The sequence below is a fragment of the Emys orbicularis genome, chromosome 10 (genome assembly GCF_028017835.1).
Source record: "Emys orbicularis isolate rEmyOrb1 chromosome 10, rEmyOrb1.hap1, whole genome shotgun sequence".
Taxonomy (NCBI): Eukaryota; Metazoa; Chordata; order Testudines; family Emydidae; genus Emys; species Emys orbicularis.
Genome location: NC_088692.1, coordinates 36,112,300 through 36,133,519, shown reverse-complemented (window position 1 = coordinate 36,133,519; position 21,220 = coordinate 36,112,300). Strand labels below are relative to the sequence as shown.

Sequence of the window (21,220 nt, the reverse complement as noted above, 5' to 3'; positions counted from 1 at the left end):
AAGGAAGAGGTAGGTGGGGAAAGGCAGACTCTGCTTGCTGGGGGCCCGGTGCTCCCAGAGAGGTGAGGGTCTCCTGCTCTAAGGGGGCAGGAGAACAAGGAGCCACGAACTCATCCTCAAGAGCAGTGCTAAGCGGAAGAACACTATACTCAGCATTGGTGTCCTACAGGGTTATCCATTTGCCCCACAGTTTTCAGACATGGGCCACTAACCAGACCCGACTTTAACATTCCAGATAACTCCCAGACTCAGAGATCTGGGCCAGAAGGGAGCATCATGAACCGCTAGTTTGACCTCCTACATGTCACAAGCCCCACCCAATCCTGTAACAGCCCCCTCACCTTGGGCTGTGTCATCCAGGTCCTCAAACCTCGCCTGAGAGACTCCAGTAACCTGCCAGTGTATGGTACTGGGAATTATCTGCACCGCTGACTTTGAAGGCATCAGCACTGCTTGTGGCCTGGCGACTTTATGAATGCCTTTTCTCAGAAGAGCTCAGAGTGCGCCTCCACCAGCATTGCAAAGCACTCTGTCTGCACTGGCACTTTAGTGTCTGAGACCACGGGAACCATTCCTTGTTAATTCTACATTTCAGATCCCCCCGCCCAAGAGAGCTGGGAACTGCAATTTGGGGAGCAAAACTCCAGTAAAACTTAGTACAAACCACAGTCCTCACTTCCCTGCTTTCGGCCACAATTTGCCGCTCAAGCAGCAGGCTTCGGAAAAAGTCAGAGGCTGAAATCTAGCTGAAAATAACTGGTCTAGGTGGCACTGATCACAAGTTTTGAGAGTCGAAGTCTGCCCATGAACTGCAATTAGCTGTGTAGAGAGACAGTGTGGAAGTGGGAGACCTGCCCTGCTCACCTACCCCTCTTGACAAACGTGTGCTCCCAGAGCCGCCATCCTGACTGTGATTACAATAAACATCCATCCTCATACCAGCAAAGGACATCATCATCATCTTGGCCAATCAGCGTTGTCCAGCAGGGGAGCCTCCACCCTGGAAGTCCCCCTGTTAGAGGAGGCGTTTGCTGGTCAGTTAAGGTGGGATTGAGCACCAGTTTAGCAGGCAGGTTGGTTACCCAAACTTCTGGGGGGGGGGGGGTGTTAAACAGTTACCTGTATGCATTGAACTACTAGAACATATCTCAACGGGCTCTACAGCAATATTAATAGAGACAAAAAGGTCAAATTTAGTGTGGAGAAGATGATTAGTGTGCGGCCAGGGCTTGCAAGTCAGACATAAGAATGGCCATACTGGATCCATGTAGATCAATGGTCCATCTAGCCCAGTATTCTGTCTCTGACAGCAGCCAGTGCCAGATATTTCTGGCAGTCAAGAGGCCTAGGGACATCCAGACCATGTGGTTGCATCTGTGACCATCTTGACTAATAGCCATTGATGGACTTGTCCTCCTTGAACTTTCCTAATTCTCTTTTGAACCCAGTTATACTTTTAGCCTTCACAACATCCCCTGGCAACAAGTTCCACAGGTTGACTGTGTTGTGTGTGAAGAAATACTTCCTTTTGTTTGTTGTAAACCTGCTGCCTATTAATTTCATTGGGTGACCCCTGGTGCTTGTGTTATGTGAAGGGGTAAATAACACTTCCTTATTCACCTTCTCCACACCTCTCATGATTTTGTAGACCTCTACCATATCCCCCCTTAGTCGTCTCTTTTCCAAGATGAAAAGTCCCAGTCTTATTAATCTCTCCTCGTATGGAAGCTGTTCCATACCCTTAATCATTTTTATTGCCCTTCTCTGCACCTTTTCCAATTCTAATGTATCTTTTTTGAAATGGGGTGACCAGAACTGTGCACAGTATTCAAGGTGTGGGCGTATCATGGATTTATATAGTGGCATTATGATATTTTCTGTTTTATTCTCTCTCCCTTTCCTAATGGTCTCTGTTCTGTTCTCTTTGTTGACTGCCGCTGCACACTGAGCGGATGAACATGCGGAGACACATGGTGCAATGCTGTGTTGAGGGCACATCTTACAACACGGCTTAGATCATGTGAATGTTTAGATGTTTAAATGACCACTGCAGTGACACCCCAAAATATTTTATGAATGCCAGCCAGTACCTCATCTTTTGAATCTGACAATCCTTCCCGCTCAGCACGCTGCCCAACAGCTCCATCACATTGTCCTTAAACTTGTTATTGTCCAGCCTGGCCAACAAAGCAAAAGAAGAAGAGATGGCTGAGAACAAAGCATTTTGATAATACGAGGAGGAGGAGAAAATGTCCATTTTGAGCTGCTGAGAGTGAGAGCTCTCAGAAAAAATGAAGAGATCCTGATCTGTGTAGCTTCTATGCTCAAGAGTTCACAGAGCGACCCCCATCAGAGGTAGTGTGTTCCTTGAGATGCTGACTTTCACAGTGAAGCTGACCTCCCCCACTATCCCCCAGCAAGGAGCCGAGAGCCCATATGCTGCTGATCCTCATGACTAGAGAATATTCCATATGCACAGCGCCGGAAGAGTCTGTTCTCTCTAGGATAACTCAGTCACACTTACCAGCATCCCAGGATAACTCTAGGAGGCCCTACTCTTCCAAAGAGAATGTCCTCTAAAAACTTGGAGATGCTTCACTTATGCAAAAATCACATTTAAGTCCTTTGGGTTCCTCCAATGAAAGATAGGGCAGGAGTGTAAAGCCTATTCCAGGATAGCGATACAGGACTCTGCGCTGCCCCGGGGCCTCTCTTTATAAGTCTTGTAAGATGGCACTAGGTTGTAGCTGCCACAGGTCATGTCATGACCATTAAACACATGCTCTAGGCATGCACAACACTAAAATGCACTGTGTTTAAGCCAGTGCCGGTCCTTGTCATCTGGTCGTACCTTGTCCACTTGTCGCTAAGTCTGATATTAGCGACAGGTGACTTTTGGGGATGACTATCCAATGGGCAGAGGTGAAAGTAAGCCGGTCCGGTCCGGTCCAGTGTACCGGCAAGAGCCGGTACGCCGTGCTGGACCGCACCGGCTTATGCGCAGGGATTTAAAGGGCTTGGGGCTCCCCGCCACTGCCCTTTAAATCCCTGCGCATGGAGCCCTTTAAATCCCCCCCGCAGCTCCGGCAGCTGGGCTGGGCCTGGGATTTAAAGGGCTCAGAGCTCCGCGCCACTGCGGGGAGCCCCGAGCTCTTTAAATCCCTCCCGCAGCTCCGGCGGCTGGGCTGGGGCTGGGATTTAAAGGGCTCAGAGCTACCCGCCACTGCGGGGAGCCCCAAGCCCTTTGAATCACGCCCGCAGCTCCGGCAGCTGGGCTGGGGCCGGGATTTAAAGGGCCCGGAGTTCCCGCCGCTGCAGGGAGCCCCGGGCCCTTTAATTTGCCCCGGGGGCTCCCAGCCACCTCTGCAGCTGGGAGCCCGGGGTTGATTTAAAGGCCCTGGGGTTCCCAGCCACAGCCGGTGCCCCAGGGCCTTTAAATCTTGAGAGGCCCCGCCTCTTCTGGATGAGGCCACGCCCCCCTCATGACTCCAGCAGTACCGGTAAGTCCTGTAAGTTACTTTCACCCCTGCCAATGGGGGTACTAAACCAGCCTCAAATGGTATAAAGATCCAATAGACCCCTGGATTGCTCAGGGGACTGTGAGTGAAACACAAAATCTTCTACCTGTGAGTTGCTGATTCTCATTCATCCAGGCCAGCAATAACTAAAGATCTTTTAAGGGCTGTCCATTGGCCAATGTGAAATGAGTTGGGGATCTGAGTCCAAGTCCTAGTGGAGAAGTGCCCATATCATCCCTCACCCAATTAAATTGACACCTATTATGGTAACCTCAGCAGACAGGCCAAGTACTATAAAGTGAAGGCAACTGAATTAGCCTCTGCTCCTCAGAGGTGAAGGTACAATGTGAAAGTAGTTCAAGTAAAACCACTTGCCTCCTATTAGTCTTGTTATCTCTACCAGCCTACAAAGCAAAAACCCCAGTTCCAGACTCCGTGGTCTCCTAAGTGGCCCCCATAATGCAATACTAGTAGCATCTCAGGATAGCTCATCAGCCATTGATATACATAGGTAATAACAAACACAGCATGCTGTTTGGCATATTAGCACTGCCACTTCCACTTCTCCCGCTTCTTTCACCCAAAGAACAGATGGCATTTTGAATATATTAGACTAATAGACTTTAAGGTCAGAAGGGACCATCATGATCATCTAGTCTGACCTTCTGCACATCGTAGGCCACAGAACCTCACCCACTCCTGCAATAGACCCTGGATTAACCAAGCCTCACATCACCCCTGCGAAGTAGGTATTATCCTCTCCCTTTACAAGTGGAGAAATTGAAGCACAGAGCTGGACTGACTTGCCCAAGGTCATACAGCAGGTCAGTGGCAGAGCCAAAAATAGAATAATAGAATCATAGGACTGGAAGGGAGCTCAAGAGGTTTTCTACTCTAGTCCCCTGCACTAGAAGACCCCAAGAGTCTGGACTTTCAGCCCCCTGCTCTGAACATGACACATATTTCTCAGTACCACATGACCATCCTATCTTGGGTGACCAGATGTCCCGATTTTATTTGGGGCTTTTTCTTATATAGTCACCTATTACCCCCACTCCCTGTCCTGATTTTTCACATTTGCTATCTAGTCATCCTAATACCATCCTCAGAGTATATTTCTGTTTGCAGGACAATAGTCATGAATAAAATAATTGCCACATATCCTTTAAACAGCTGCTACTTTCTACCGCATGTCACAGAAACATGGAAATAGTCCCGGTCCCTACACAAAACCCTGATCTGACTTACCGGAGATTACTGCAGAAGAGGAGCTGGGAAAGCAGACTTTTGCAGATATTGTAGGTGAGGCAGTTGGAGAGGTTTGTCTCCTCCATGCACACCTCAGAGACCTGCAGGAGATAAGCCAGGGCAGAGCAATTCACTGGCGTTAACATCCCAGCTAAGCTCTCGTTTTTCATAGCTTCCTCCACAGTCTTGGCCAGCTCCATGTGCTGCACTTCATACAAGCACTGCATGACGTTCACAGTCCTGGAGGAGATGACATAGTCAGTGTTCAGGCAGCTCTGGAGAAAGCTGATCACGTGGCTTCGGAAGCTGTTATGCTCATCCTTTATCAAGAGCCAACCGGACAGCAATTTGTTCACCTGCGGGGAAAGAAGTCCAGAGAGAAAGCGCACAAAGATATCCAGCTGCCCGTCCTCTGACTGCAGTGATCTCTGGACAGCGTTCTTAAAGTGATTGAGGAAACCAAACTTAGGCCAGGACATCCCGCTCTCAGTGAAGAGATCAAATATTGCTCGCTTTGCTGAAGCATAGTAATAAGTGGCTGCCAAAAACTCCTGAAGGGTTAAATGGGAGAAATAGTAGACAGTGGAAAACTGCATCTCTTCCTTGAGTAACATCCTACTGCACAAGCTGCCTTGTAGTGATGAGAGGTCTATGCCATAGGCTTTCATGTCTTGTTCGTAAAATACGTACTTCTTCTTGAGCAGACCATAAAATGCCAGCCGACCCAGGTTACCAATAATTTTTTTGCTGTTGTTTATAGCTTGTTCTATCCTGGGAGTCTCCTTCTGTTTTTCCTGCCAGTCACTACTCAGTGCCATTTTAAAGTAATAGGAGTAGATTTCTGATAAAGTCTTAGGAACAGTTGTCATTTCTTGGGATTGATCAGTGCTGTTCTTTAGGAAATAGCCCATTGAGGAGCCAGATATCCAGCAAAAGGCAGGAACCGTACACATTGTGTACAAAGATCTGTTAGCCTTGATCTGACCCAAGACTTGACTGGATAAGTCTTTGTTCTCAAGGAACATCTGATCCAAGAAGTCCTTGATCTCCACAGCTCCAAAACCTCGTATTTCTGTCATCCGGTCAACTAGGCCACCTGGGATTTGGCTGGCTGCTGTGGGCCGTGAAGTGACCCAAATGGAAGCTTCCTGGAACAGGTTGCCACGGATAATATTGGTGATCAGACTATCCACTTGAATTTCCTTTTTGGGGTCCGTGCAAACGACTGTGTTGGAAAAATCTAAAGGAGTCTTAAACTCATCCAAGCCATCCAGAATCAGTAAAATCCGGGCAGTGCCATTGGAGATAAAGCTGGGTTCAGTGATATGAGGGAATGCCGACCGGATGAGCCTCTCAGCAGAGAGTTTCTCATAAGTGTTCAGTTCCCGGAAGGTGAGAGGCAGCACGAATATGATGTCCTTATTGACCTCCCCTTTGGCCCACATGCAAACAAACAGTTTCACCAAAGTGCTTTTGCCGATCCCAGCCACGCCCACGGTCACAGAGATACGAGGAGGAATGCTGACTTTAGACAGAGGTAGGAAGAGCTTCTCCAGGGGGATTTTCTTGGCAACATTTCTCATGCCTTTGGTGGCCTCAATCTGCATGACATCATGCTCTTTCTGCTGAATATCTGTCAAGCCTTCCACCAGCAGAAGATTAGTGAGCCTCTCCAGCTGCCCAAGTTCCACACCAGTTCCATAGCGGTTCTGGAGACTTTCCAAATGCTTTTGCACCATAGGGTCTGTGTAGAGAAAAGCAAAATAGGTTAAGAGGGAGACAGACAATGACCACAAGCATAAGCAATAGGCACAGCCTGACTTTTTCTCATTATTGCAGGGAAGAGAAGCCAGCTGGAGCTTCTGGAGGTCAGGAAAACAGGTTTGAAAACTTGCAACCAAGGGGGAGGGTTGCACTGGCTGTGGATGTGATTGTAATGGGGAGCAAGGTTCTCATTACTCAGACACATCCACCAGCTGACCAGAAGGACGGGGCTGGAACTGCTTTAGTTGCTGGTTACCTCTACTTTGTCGAGTAATGTGTAAACTGAATGTCAGGGCAGGAGACTGCACCTCTCACTGAATCACTGAAGTTAGAGATGGAGTCATCTACTCCAGCCCCCAAGCAAATGCACAACTGTCCCTACTGTACGTGCTGTAGGACTTTGTTCAGTTTAGTTTAAAATGTTTCATAATGAAGTTTAAAAAGCCTGAAGTGGCAAATCTTTGACAACAATGGTCACAAATTCTCCCAGCTGTGATCCCATCAATCTAGTTCCCAGTGGAAGAAGTAGCACTTGTCTTAAATTGCCTTGATAGAAAACGCTGGTTCAAATAAAATGGAACCATTGATTTCTGGGGGAGAGCCTCTCTCGCAGTCTGAGATTTGAACTGGTGCTGAACCTCAGGCCTCATACAAAGCTTTCCTGATATCCATTAGCGACCCTTTTGTTTTCATGGTAATGGTTCCCCTAGCTGCGCTAACACCTCGCTGTGCCTGCCAGTTAAGTCAATCACAGTTTCACAACAAACCAAAGTGAGTTATGGGCCGAGTTCAGCACAAGTTCAACTCCAAATCTTGGAGTGCAAGTTCCCCACTCAGAGTGTCCTTCACAGAAATAAGCAGCTCTGTGGCTTCCAAAGGAACGTGGTTTTTGCATCAGTGCAGTTCCACTGGCAGGTCAGTCAGAGGGTGGTGTAGGCTGGAACACCTTACACTGTCTCCCACTCCCTTAGATGGAGTATTACGGAGTCTAAGAAAGCAAGGGTACATTGAAGTAGAGGGTAATTAACTTACATCTTCATACACCCTTTCCTCTTAGCTGCTTTTCTTGCTAGACTCTCTTGGCCAAATTCAGAGCTGATGGGTAAGGAGGAGATGCAAACAACATGGTAGTGAGTGGGTCAGTCAGTCAGTTGAAGGCCTTGTGTACACAGGAAAGTTTTACCAGTTATACCAATATTGTTACTCATGTGGACAGTCTTATTCCAGAATAAGAGTGGCTTTTTTAGATTTAACTTCAACTCTTTCCCAAGCGAGAAAAGTGAAACTGACAAAGGCCATTCTTTTACTGCAGTAGGAGCATTCACGTTCGGATCGATACTGGTATAATGATAACAGTTTAAATGCACTTCTTAGATTATACTGAAAAAAATCTTTTCTGTGTAGACAAGGCCTAAGGGAGTCTATCTAGTCTATACAACGAGGAGTCCTTATGGCACCTTAGGCCTGGTCTACACTAGGAGTTTATGTCAAATTTAGCACCGTTACATCGAATTAACTCTGCACCCGTCCACACCACGAAGGTATTTAGTTTGACATAGAGGTCTCTTAAATTCGACTTCTGTACTCCTCCCCAACGAGGGGAGTAGCGCTAAATTCGACATGGCCATGTCAAATTAGGCTAGGTGTGGATGGAAATCGACGGTAATAGCTCCGGGAGCTATCCCACAGTGCACCACTCTGTTGACGCTCTGGACAGCAGTCCGAGCTCGGATGTTCTGACCAGCCACACAGGAAAAGCCCCGGGAAAATTTGAATTCCTTTTCCTGTCTGGCCAGTTTGAATCTCATTTCCTGTTTGGACATCATGGCAAGCTCAGCAGCACTGGCAACGATGCAGAGCTCTCCAGCAGAGATGGCCATGCAATCTCTGAATAGAAAGAGGGCCCCAGCATGGACTGATCGGGAAGTCTTGGATCTGATCGCTGTGTGGGGTAATGAGTCCGTGCTTTCCGAGCTGCGCTCCAAAAGACGGAATGCAAAGATCTATGAGAAGATCTCTAAAGCCATGGCAGAGAGAGGATACAGCCGGGATGCAACGCAGTGCCGCGTGAAAATCAAGGAGCTGAGACAAGGCTACCAGAAGACCAAAGAGGCAAACGGACGCTCCGGATCCCAGCCCCAGAAATCCCGTTTCTACGAGGCACTGCATTCCATCCTAGGTGCGGCCGCCACCACTACCCCACCACTGACCGTGGACTCTGAGGATGGGATATTGTCGACGGCCGCTTCCTCGGACATGTTAGCGGACGGGGAAGATGAGGAAGGAGATGAGGAGGACGAGGCAGTCGACAGCGCTTACAACGCTGATTTCCCCGACAGCCAGGATCTCTTCATCACCCTTACAGAGATCCCCTACCAACCGTCCCCAGGCGTTAACCCGGACACAGAATCAGGGGAAGGATCAGTCAGTAAGTGTTTTAAACATGTAAACATTTACTTTTAACAGAACAGGAATATTAACAATATTAACAATGGGTTTTGCATGATTACTTTGCCCTAGGCGCTTAACGTCTCAGTCCTTGGCAGTGCAACTACTGAAAAAAAATCTAACAATGTCCGGTTTAGCATGATTGTTCTGCCCTAGCCGCTCTACTGTTTAGTCCCTGCCAGTGCAGCTACAGTAAAATCCGGTCTATATGTCCGGGGATAGAGCTGAAATCCTCCAGGGACATCTCTACGAAGCTCTCCTGGAGGTAATTGGAAAGCCTTTGCATGAGGTTCCTTGGGAGAGCGGCCTTATTGGGTCCTCCGTAGTACGAAACATTTCCGCGCCAGGAGACAAGCAAGTACTCGGGTATCATTGCCTTGCAGAGCATGGCGGCATACGGCCCTGGTCTTTGCAGGCTTTCCCGAAGCATCCGTTCTTTCTCCGTCTCTGAAATCCTCATCAGAGTGATGTCGCTCATGGTGACCTGCTTTGAATTAGGTAGGGGAATGTTAGTATTGGGACTGCTTGCCTGTTCCTTTACAGAAATGTAACCGGCGGTTTACAGCCACGCGGTGGAGGCGGGAGAGGGGCAGCATACAGGGATCTTTCCCTGGGACAGCCGCGAGGGGGTGGGACGGGGCAGAGTTCATGCTTGCCGGATTGCTGGCAGCAGGGACTGGCATTGCTTTGAACGTGAAAGGAGGCCAGTGCTATTATTAAAGTTTTAAGCAGCCACAAGTCTACGGCTTACCATGTCGGCCTGCTACACAAATTCCGGTGTCCTGCCCCACTTCTCTGATCTGCACTGCAAGACCCCAGGCACTGAATGCGAAGGCCGAAAATTCGACCTTGTCCTGAGTGCGCATGTGATAAGTGCTGTGCATGGTCTTGTTCACAGAGAAAGACTATGTTCTTTGTTCACAACTAAATTTATCTTTCTGAGGAATTCACTCCCTTTTTCCCATCCCACAGCTGCGACTGTCTCCCGACCTAGCCTGGCATCACACTCCCAGAGGCTAGCGCAGATTAGGCGTAGGAAGAAGAGGACACGGGAGGACATGTTCTCGGAACTTATGGGCTGCTCCCGAGCCCAGGCAGCCCAGCAGACCCAGTGGAGGGAGAACTTGTCCCAAATGCACCGATCACACATGGAACGGGAGGAGAGGTGGCGGCAGGAAGACCAGCAGGCGACTTAAACGCTGCTTGGACTAATGAGGGAGCAAACGGACACGCTCCGGCGCCTTGTGGATGTTCTGCAGGACCGGAGGCAGGAGGACAGAGCCCCGCTGCAGTCTATCTGTAACCGCCCTCCCCCGCCACCAAGTCCCATACCCCCCTCACCCAAAGTCCCAAGAAGGAGGGGCGGCAGAGTCCGTGAAAACTCTCACTCCACCCCTGCAGACTGCTCAAGTACCAGAAGGCTCTCATTCCCCAAAATTTGATAAGTCCTTTCCTTCCCGCCTCACCCAAGCCCCCGTCCAAGTTTCATCCCCCAGTTTCATGTGTAGTTGCTAATAAAAAATACGTTTCTGTTAATTACTGTTTCCATCATGTTCTTTTAGAGGAGAGTCTGTCTGAAGGGGGGGAAGGGGGTTGGTAATTGGACAGGACAGTCACCTTTACCAGGGTACAGAGGCGGGGGCAGGTTCAGCAGCAGGGCACACACACATTGCAGTCACTAGTTACCCTGGTCAGTCTGGGAGGTGGTTTTCATGTTGTGTGTGTGTGTGGGGGGGCTATGTGACTTTGTGGTGGGGGAGGGCGGTTAGAGATCTTATGCAGCGGTCCTTATCCTGGATCACAGAGCCACGCAGCAGGGGATCTGTAACCGTCCTCCCCCTGCCACAAAGTCACATAGCCCCCACACACAGAGGCCCGAACAGGAGGGGTGGCAGGCTCTGTTGAAACAACCAGTCCACCAGTGCGGAGCCTGTCATTCCTGGAGTTTAGAAGCGTCCTTTGCATCACTACACTACACCCACTCCCCACCACAGTCTGCGTCCCAGGTTCAACACTTTACCGAGAAAACAGTAATAAAGAAAACGGTGTTCATTAACAAAATTCAAGTGATTTTATTTTTAAACGTGTATTGGAAGGGGGGGAACGGAGTGAACGGGGTATGTAACTGGAGAGGATAGTGAACATTTACTGGGTAAAGAAACGGGGGCAGGTTCAGCTTCTCTGTAAACAAACTTAATAGTCACAGGTTACCCTACTCACTCAGGAACCTAGCTTTCAAAGCCTCCCGGATGCACAGCGCGTCCCGCTGGGCTCTTCTAATCGCCCGGCTGTCTGGCTGGGCATAATCAGCAGCCAGGCTATTTGCCTCAACCTCCCACCCCGCCATAAAGGTCTCCCCCTTGCTCTCACAGAGATTGTGGAGCACACAGCAAGCTGCAATAACAATGGGGATACTGGTTTCGCTGAGATCACAGCGAGTCAGTAAGGTTCTCCATCTCCCCTTGAGACGTCCAAAAGCACACTCCACCACCATTCTGCACATGCTCAGCCGGTAGTTGAAGAGTTCTTTTTCAGTGTCCAGGGCGCCAGTATAGGGCTTCATGAGCCAGGGCATTAGCGGGTAGGCTGGGTCCCCGAGGATGACTATAGGCATCTCCACATCCCCAACAGTTATTTTGTGGTCCGGGAAGTAAATACCTTCCTGCAGCCATCTAAACCATCCAGAGTTCCTGAAAACACGAGCGTCATGAACCTTGCCTGGCCATCCGATGTTGATGTTTGTAAAACGTCCCCTATGGTCCACCAGTGCTTGCAGCACCATTGAAAAGTAGCCCTTTCGGTTAATGTACTGGCTGGCCTGGTGGTCCGGTCCCAGGATAGGGATGTGAGTTCCATCTATAGCCCCACCGCAGTTTGGGAATCCCATCGCAGCGAAGCCATCTATGATGACCTGCGCGTTTCCCAGGGTCACTACCTTTGAGAGCAGTAGCTCAACGACTGCGTTGGCTACTTCCATGACAACAACCCCCACGGTAGATTTGCCCACGCCAAAGTGGTTCGCGACTGACCGGTAGCTGTCCGGCGTTGCAAGCTTCCAGAGGGCTATGGCCACTCGCTTCTGGACACTCAGGGCTGCTCACATCCGGGTGTCATTGTGCTTCAGGGCAGGGGACAGCAACTCACAAAGTTCCATGAAAGTCCCCTTCCGCATGCGAAAGTTTCGCAGCCACTGGGATTCATCCCAGACCTGCAGCACTATGCAGTCCCACCAGTCCGTGCTTGTTTCCCGGGCCCAGAATCGCCGTTCCACAACATCAACATGACCCATTGCCACCATGATGTCCTCGGCGCGGGGTCCCGTGCTTTGTGACAGGTCTGTGCCACTCTCAGACTTCAGGTCCTCACCGCGCTGCCGTAGCCTCCTCGCCCGATTTCTCAGCATCTGCCTCTGGGAAAGGTGGATGATAAGGTGCGAGGTGTTGACAACGGCCATAACTGCAGCGATGGTCGCAGCGGGCTCCATGCTCGCAGTGCTGTGGCGTCCGCGATGTCACTGACCAGAAAAGTGCACGAACTGATTTCCCGCCGGCGCTTTCAGGGAGGGAGGGCGGGAGTGACGGTTGGATGACGACAGTTACCCAAAAGCACCCTCGACACATTTTTTTACCCAGAAGGCATTGGCGGCTCGACCCAGAATTCCAATGGGCAGCGGGGACTGCGGGAACTGTGGGATAGCTGCCCACAGTGCACCGCTTCCAATGTCGACGCTTGCCCCGTTAGTGTGGACTCACAAAGTCGAATTACTGTCCTTAGTGTGGACACACACGTTCGACTTTGTAATATCGATTCCACATATTCGATTTAAGTAAAATCGAACTACTCTCGTAGTGTAGACATACCCTTAGAGACTAACAAATTTATTTGGGCATAAGCTTTCGTGGGCTAAAACCCACTTCATCAGATGCATGAAGTAAAAAATACAGGAGCAGATATAAATACCTGAAAGGATGGGGATTGCGTTATCAATTCATTCATCTTGTTAGACTGACCTCTCACTTGGTACAGCAACACCCGTCCTTTCATGTATTTATACCTGCTCCTGTATTTTTCACTTCATGCATCTGATGAAGTGGGTTCTAGCCCATGAAAGCTTATGCCCAAATAAATTTGTTAGTCTCTACGGTGCCACAAGGACTCCTCGTTGTTTTTACTGATACAGACTAACACGGCTACCACTCTGAAACCTATCTAGTCTATGTTGATGGAATATGCATGTCAAGGGGCTGGAAGAAGATATATGTTGCACCAGATAAGACTTTCCCAGACTCATTTAGACTCAGTTGTCAATGACTCCAGTTTGCCATAGCATGGCTTACAGTAGCAGCCCAATGTCTGCACTGTATGTTCCATGCTGGATTTAGCTTGTAAAACCCCTGGGATGGGGACTGTGGTACTCAGTAAATCATCATCAGAACATGGCCATTACTTTTTAAATATAGCACAAGACTTCTTGTTTGGAGGCTGCATGATGCTGACACACAGAAACAAAACAGAACGAGACTTTAACTCGTGATCCCTTCACCATCATGTTATTGAGTGCTTTTCTGTGCAATTATCATCCAGACGGTAGAGCCCTGATTGAATTATTCAAACTTTCTCACTTGAAGCAGCGTTTCAACGTCTAGGTGGCAAATTATTAAGCAACCTGATTTACACTGAACTGCTGCTGAGGCAGAGAAATGAGAAGACAGACAAATTGGGTGTGTGGGCTAGGAGGCTTTGATCAGCTCCCACAGGAGAGACAGAGCTAGGTGCCTGCTCCTGGGGGTGCAGCTCCGCATGCACAAAAACTCAGTCCTAGATTTCTTCCCCATACTATGCTGGGGAGGGCTTTTGGAAGCCCCTTTGCTCTGTCCAGGTGCTGTCACTGCCAGATCCCTGAGCACTAGATTGTTGTGGTTAGCCGCAGCCCTATATTGAGGGAAGTGCACCCTTTCATTGTACAGTATTTGTAACATAATATGACCCAAGCCATTTTCTAAGGGTCTGGCCATGCACACTGAGCCCCAGCCCTGTCTTGGGGCCAGTGTGGAGCTGCACCACCTCAGGTGGGGCTCCTACACCAGACATAATCCCTCCTGCAGCTCCCAGGCACACAGGTAGAACAGGCCTGAAGGGGCTGCAGCATGCTCATCCTGTGCATCTAGACAGCCCTGCTGTCTGGGACAGGGTTCAGGTCCTGACATGACCTCCTCCTCATCCCCAACTCCACCCATGGGCCATTGCACACCTGGGGGCAGTTGTAGGGGCTGAGCTCTGCCACCATGCTGGGGGTGCAGAGACGCTCCCTGCAGCCTCCCCAGTCCCACAGACCCATAACACACATAGGACAGGCAGATCAAGCAGACCGCAGCCTGGCAGCCTTGCCTCCCGTGGTGAGGAATTACCAAGCTGGGGCATGTACACTCCAGTCTCTCCCCCTACTCCCCAGAAACAAGCATTTCAGCAACAACATTTCACCCACGTTCTTTTTCCTTATTCTATCTTCTAACCTGCTCCCGGTCAGACAAGATGACCCCTCTCCCTCAGAGCCAGTTAAAGAATGGGTTTTTAACTGCCACGGCTGCCAGCCCCACTTGGGACCCGAGTCGAGCTGACTGACTGAGCTCTCTCTGTCTCCTATATCACTATCAGCAATGGCTGCTGCTTCTCTTGATGCTGCTTGAGGCAGCAGAGGGTAAAAAACTTGTTCTGTGTAGCCACGTTGGCTCTAAGATGCTAAAACTTGTTTTTCCAGTAAAACGGGCAGCTAAGGTGTACCTTCCTGTAGCCCCGTCCATCTCAGAGGATCCAAACATGCTTTACAAACTTAACAAGCAAAACTACTGAGATCACCTTGCCACCCACTGAAACGCAGCTACCTCTTGAGTACAACACAGCCATAATTCATGTATGAACTGGAAAAGGGGGTAAACAGTGAGGTGGCAAAATTTGTAGATGACACAAAACTACTCAAGAGAGTTAAGTCCCAAGCTGACTGTGAAGAGTTACAAAGGGATCTCACAAAACTGGATGACTGGGCAACTAAATGGCAGATGAAATTCAATGTTGATAAATGCAAAGTAATGCACATTGGAAAACTTAATCCCAACTAGACATACAGAATGATGGGGTCTAAGTTAGCTGTTACCACTCAAGAAAGAGATCTGGGAGTCACTGTGGATAGTTTTCTGAAAACATCCACTCGATGTGCAGCAGCAGTCAAAAAAGCGAACAGAATGTTGGGAACCATTAGGGAAGGGATAGATAATAAGACAGAAAATATCATGTTGCCTTTATATAAATCCATGGTATGCCCACATCTTGAATACTGTGTGCAGATCTGATTGCCCCATCTCAAAAAAGATCTACTGGAATTGGAAAAGGTACAGAATGGGCAGGGGTGATGTCCCTCGCCTCTGTTTGCCAGAAGCTGGGAATGGGCAAGAGGGGATGGATCACTTGATGATTATCTGTTCTGTTCATTCCCTCTGAAGCACCTGGCATTGGCCACTGTCAGAAGATAGAATACTGAGGTAGATGGACCATTGGTCTGATCCAGTATGGCCGTTCTTATGTTCTAAACCACCGCCAAAGAGCACACAGCAGCACAACTTAGCAGTGATGGCTGGAAGTGAAGAAGATTCAACTGCAAATGCCATGGTGGGCAGAGTGTAGTGGAATTGCACAGGTTAGAATCTGCTGCCAGGACTCCAGGACATGCAGGAAGCAGATATACTACATAAGGTGCCATCTCGTACAGCTGTAACTCTCTCAGTGACTGTCTCCAACGTGCGCCTCATCACCACGGAACACTAAGCCCCCATAAATAATCTTCCACTGACATTGTGGTGATGGCAGTGCCACTATCAGAAGAAAGCAGCTGCAGGCGACGGATAAGCAGGTCTGGTCCTAATCAACAATGATCCTCTTTTCATGCAAACGTCCCTAGCAACTGACAAGGGTGAGAAATACAGAAAATGAGGTCATTCCTCAGGGCAGGTCAGACAAAGGAGGGGTTTCTCCTTGCAGCGGGGCCCACATTTTGGGTCCTGATTCTGCAGGTTGTTCCACCTTCTCCTCAACACACTATAGCCCCGTCTTGGCTCTGCCATGCCAGAGGTGGGGAGGGTGGATCAGAGAGCAGTGGCTCATAAGGGAATGTGCCTAGAGTTGGTGTGTGTGTTTTTCTCAGGAAGTTCAAGTTACCTGCTCACAGGTCTGAGTCAGGACAAAGCAGCTGGTACCCCAAACCAGGAGCAATGTATGAAACATTCCATTTGCGAGTACCTGGAGGATGAAGGGGTGATCACTAGCAGCCAGCATGGATTTACCACAAACAAATCCTGCCATACCAGCCCAATTTCCTCCTTTGACGCTGTAACTGGTTTAGTGGATAGGGGGAATGTGGTGAACATAATATACCTGGACTTCAGCAAGGCTTCTGCCACAGTCCCACATGACGTTCTCATAAGTAAGGTGGAGAAATGCGGGCTCAACTGAACTACCATTAAGTCGATACAAAATTGGTTAAATAACAGCAAACAAAGAGTAACTATTCATGGACTGATGTCAGATTGGAGGGAGGTCTCAAGTGGGGTTCCACAGGGATCTATTCTGGTCTGGTGTTGTTTAACATCTTTATTAATGGTCTAGATGTAGGAATAGAGAGCAGACTGATCAAGTTTGCAGATGACAGAAGGCTGGGGAGGTTGCTAATACTTTGGAGGCCAGAGCTAAAATTCAGAGGGATGTTGATAAATTGGAGAATAGAAAACAAAATGAAATTCAACAAAGACAAATGTAAGGTGCTACATTTAAGGGAGAAAAACCAAATGCACAAATACAGAATGGAGGATAACTGGCTTGGCAGCAGCACCGCTTAGAAGGATCTGGGAGTTGTGGTGGATCCAAACCTCAACATGAGTCAGCAATGCGATGCTGTTGCAAAAAAAGCAAATGCAATTTTAGGTTGGATTAACAGAGGCATAGCATGCAAGTCACGAGAGGTGATAGTACTGCTCTACTCTCCACTGGTTGGGTCTCAGCTGGAGTACTGTGTCCAATTTTGGCCACCAGTGTACAGAAAGGACGTGGTGAAACTGAAAAGGATCCAGAGGTGAGTGACAAAGATGATCAAAGGGATGGAACGCAAGGCAAAGGCTGAAAGAACTGGGGATGTTTAGTTTGGAAAAGAGGAGATTAAGGGGGGAACATGATAGTGGTCTTCAAATACTTGAAAGGCTGCCATAAAAAAAGATGGAAAAAAGTTGTTCTCTCTTGGCACAGAGGGCAGGACAAGAGGCAATGGGTTCAAACTACAGCACAGCAGATTTAGATTGAATCTCAGGAAAAACTTCCTAATTGTAAGAACAGTAGGGCAATGGACCAGACTGCCTAGGGAGGTTGTAGAAGTTCCTTCACTGACAATTTTCAAAAGGAGGCTGGATAGCCACCTGTCTTGGATGGGTTAGACGCAACAAATCCTGCATCTTGGCCAGGGGTTAGACTAGATGACCCTTGCGGTCCTGTCTCACCCTATGGTTCTATGATTCTATGACTTCAATATCTCAGCCAGAAGTTAGGGGGTCTATTACAGGAGCGGGCGGGTTAGGTTCTGTGGCCTGCAACATGCAGGAGGTCAGACTAGATGATCATGATGATCCCTTCTGACCTTAGAGTCTGAGTGTCTTAGTGGTAGCGTCCTTAGTGGGCTCTCTTAATCAACAGGGGTCAGACCCAGAGGTCCTTTTTTGTCCTTACTCGGGCAAAGCTCCCCAGGGTACACCTGGCTCTGTGAATGCTACAGGTACACATCTGCTAGCACGCAATGCCGACGCGTGTGCGCACACACACAGAGGCTTTTATGACACACATGCACACAGACAGAAGACAACGAACAGCATCTCCTACCATAGACGGTGATGTGGAGATAGAGCTGGGAGTTGGTTGTCTCTATGTAAGTCTGCAGGGACTGAGAGGCATAGCTGCCCTTTCCAGCCAGAAGATCCATGACTGCCTTCACCTGCTCCGACAGGGAGCTCACCTCCTGAACCTGGCCTGCCTCCTCAGCACTGAGGAGATCCAGCTTCCTCATGTAGCAGATGATCTCTTCCAGGAACTGCGACGAGATGGACCTCACCAGCTGCTTCTGGTAGCGGTTGATCCAAACCCCTGTGAGGAAGAGGGGGGGGGTGATGAGTGTGAGGAGTCACTGACAGTATCTGGATCTTCTATGTGCTGAGGATGCATTGTTCAGGGGTGACAGGAGACGGAAGGGTGATAGGCAGGTTTCTTGGAGATCACACAGCTGTGGCAAGGCGCTGCTTGGACAAGGCAGTCTCTGTATAGACTCTGCACCATAATGAACAGAACATGCTGCCCAGAAATGAAATACATAAGGAGATAAAACTGAAACTGACTAGGTCTGTCCAAACAAGACACTAGGCTGAAGCCATCAGGCACCAGTGAGAAAATCCCAAACCAAGTCCAGCACCAGCTGAGCTTCTAAGTTCCTGCTCTATTATTTCTGCTTCATCCATTAGAAGAAAAATTCCAAATACAAATGCATTGGTGGCAATCAAACCTCTTTCTCAAAGGGAGAAAGGTTTAGTGGACAATCTTGAGAAATACAAATGCTTCCCAACGGGGCTGTGCAAATCAGTTTCAGCCAATGTGAGCTTTCACCAAAAACTCACGTCAAACTCAAACTATTTCTGGGCATTTCTGCATAGCCTGGATTGGGCCAAAAGCCAAAATACTGGTGCTTAATTTGTGCCACGGCTGAGCCCTGGCACCTCTAGGCTTGGCAGTTCATAGCCCCGGCACCTCTGGGCTTGCTGTATCAGTTATGAAAGTAAAAAAATTGCTTGAGCCCTGGCACCTCTTTCATTACAAAGTAAGCAACGCAAAATACCATAAGAAAGATCATTCTGGGAAGATTTCATCCCTAGTGAAAAAGTGAAGCACCAGAAATCTTACTAGAAAGTCTTATCTTCCTGGGATTTCCACCTCCATTTAAAAACTCTGATCAACTTGAGATATGCCTCCCAGTCTGAATGACACCTCCATAAATATAAAGGTTGTCCTTCATTGCTTTACAATTCCCATGGCTGTTGTAAAGACAAGGAGGGTGAGGCAATATCTTTTATTGGACTGACTTCTGTTGGTGAGAGAGACCATTCAAGTTACACAGAGCTCTTCTTCATGTCTGGGAAAGGTACGACATTTCAAACATGGCTGTTGTCACATTTCTGATTGGTTAAGCTGGACAGTCACATGTATTCACCTCTCTGGCCACGTTCTGAACATCTCCTTCTTATTTAAACTGGACTTGGTGTTAGGGAACACGGGGCTCGTTTGGATATTTGGTTACATTAGGAGAGGAAATGACACCTAAGCTAAGTCCCTCAGGAACCAGCCTAGTAGAAAGGGGCTCTGCAGGTGCCAGCTTCAACATCAGAAGACTTTATAGCAACATACGTGTGTCCTTTTGTGGTCATTAATCCCCACCCCTCATCCTATGCACTGCATGATACTGTATAGGCCAGCTATACTGAATGGAACAAAGGCTGTGAGAGAATGTATCCAATATATCCCAGCACAATACTGGTAACTCTGGTCCAGCCTTTGAGGGGTTAAAAATTGTGTGGCTCAATTTTCAAAAGACAAGCTAGGAAGGATTCGTCTGCACTTAAAACACTACAGTGGCACAGCCGTGCTTCAGTGTAGACACTACTTACACCGACGGGAAGGGGTCTCCAGTCACTGTAGTTAATCCACCTCCCTGAGAGGAGGTAGCTAGGTCAACAGAGGAATTCTGCCATGAGCCTAGCGCTGTCTACTTAGGGACTTAGGTCAGCTAAACACCACCACTCAGAGGTGTCGATTTTTCACATCCTGACCGACGTAGTTAATCAAACCTAATTTTCTAGTGTAGACCAGGCTGGAGACCCTTCCCCTCGCAGCCTCATCTTTTCCAAACAGGTCGTCATTGAAAATGGCCCCTTCACACCAAGGAAATCTCGTCAGAGAAAGCTCCCCATCTTTTCCCAGGAGTCAGAAAGCAAGGTTACCTTTTGGCTCACAACAGCAACCCCTGGCAGCTGCCACCAGTGACAACCCAAAGACGAACTTCTGCTGAGAGAGAGCCCCAATCATTATGCACACTCGCCTTTCACGCCCCTGCTCACCTTCCATCAGGGGGTCCCAGTGGCATTAGAAGCCTTCTTTCCGACTGCAGCGTGACGACTGGCAGACAGACCCCACTGCCTTCCCATTGACTCTGCCCGTTGTCCTCTCAGGCTGGGGACCCGGTGAGGGCACACCATTCACGGCTCACTCTGCGACAGTTAGCCTTTTTCCATGTTTCTGAGGGAGGGAGAAGAAAAGCATCAGTAGCAGGGTGGGAGCCAGCACCACTTAAAACCTGACCCACAGGTGCATTTCCTTGCAGCCTGTTGGGAAAACATGAGGGGAGGAACCTTTAACGACAGGAAAGGTTACCCTGCCATTGTGACATGAGCCACTTCCAGCTGAGACAAGCTTTTGCAGCTACCAGGAGAATATCCTGCACTACAGCCAGTGAGGCTGCTGACTGAAAGTGTGGTACTCTACTGAAAGCTTATAATGGAAGCCCTTCCCAGAGCGACTGCCAGAGACTGAGCAGGCTGCAAGCCACTGAAATTCTCATTCACAGTCATGCCACAGCTCGGGGCCCCAGTTCAAGACCCATGCCAGGATGCTGCTGCCCAGATCCATGATGCTATCACCTGATCCCCACGATACTAAGAGCTAAATATCAATCTGTCCATGCGCCACTAGGATCAATGCTCCCTGTGTTATGGAGCTGGCATCCTGAGACATTATGCCAGGATGCTAGTACATCATGGTCTGAATGCACAGACTGCCTATGTCAGCTTTCAGTGCCTATGCCATAGCACCAGTGCCAAGACTACTGTGCCAATGCCTTTCTTGGCTAGACCAGTGACGCCAGTTCTCAATGCCACCCGCAGAGTGCCCCCCAAGTGTCTGAGTGAAAATCTAAGCCTAGCCCCCTAGGGACTGCTGGGTGGGGATTTGACTCTGGTTTGGAAAGGAAGATGCAAAGCCAAAAAAACCAAAACACACAGCTGCAAGGGGCCTCGTTCCGTTTTGAGCAGGTCTAATCAGAGCCCAGAACCTCTGCCCAGCTTTGTTAATTAGCAGCAATTTCAGAGCTCTGTACTCGCTCTGTTTTCAAC

The 21,220-nt window shown here is 48.9% G+C and overlaps 1 protein-coding gene across 1 annotated transcript in view; it reads right to left on the bottom strand.

The window, feature by feature from the left end:
- The window catches only part of NLRC3 (NLR family CARD domain containing 3), a 51,572-nt gene extending 31,328 nt beyond the window's left edge, over positions 1-20,244 (bottom strand). The window contains exons 1-4 of the mRNA XM_065412431.1: positions 20,171-20,244; positions 17,892-18,152; positions 4,767-6,510; positions 2,091-2,177 (exon numbers count right to left, since the gene is read on the bottom strand). Of these exons, the coding sequence (XP_065268503.1) occupies positions 2,091-2,177; positions 4,767-6,510; positions 17,892-18,152; positions 20,171-20,177 (2,099 nt within the window). The 5' untranslated portion in view covers positions 20,178-20,244. The remainder of the gene's footprint in view (positions 1-2,090; positions 2,178-4,766; positions 6,511-17,891; positions 18,153-20,170) is intronic.
- Positions 20,245-21,220: the final 976 nt, after the last annotated feature.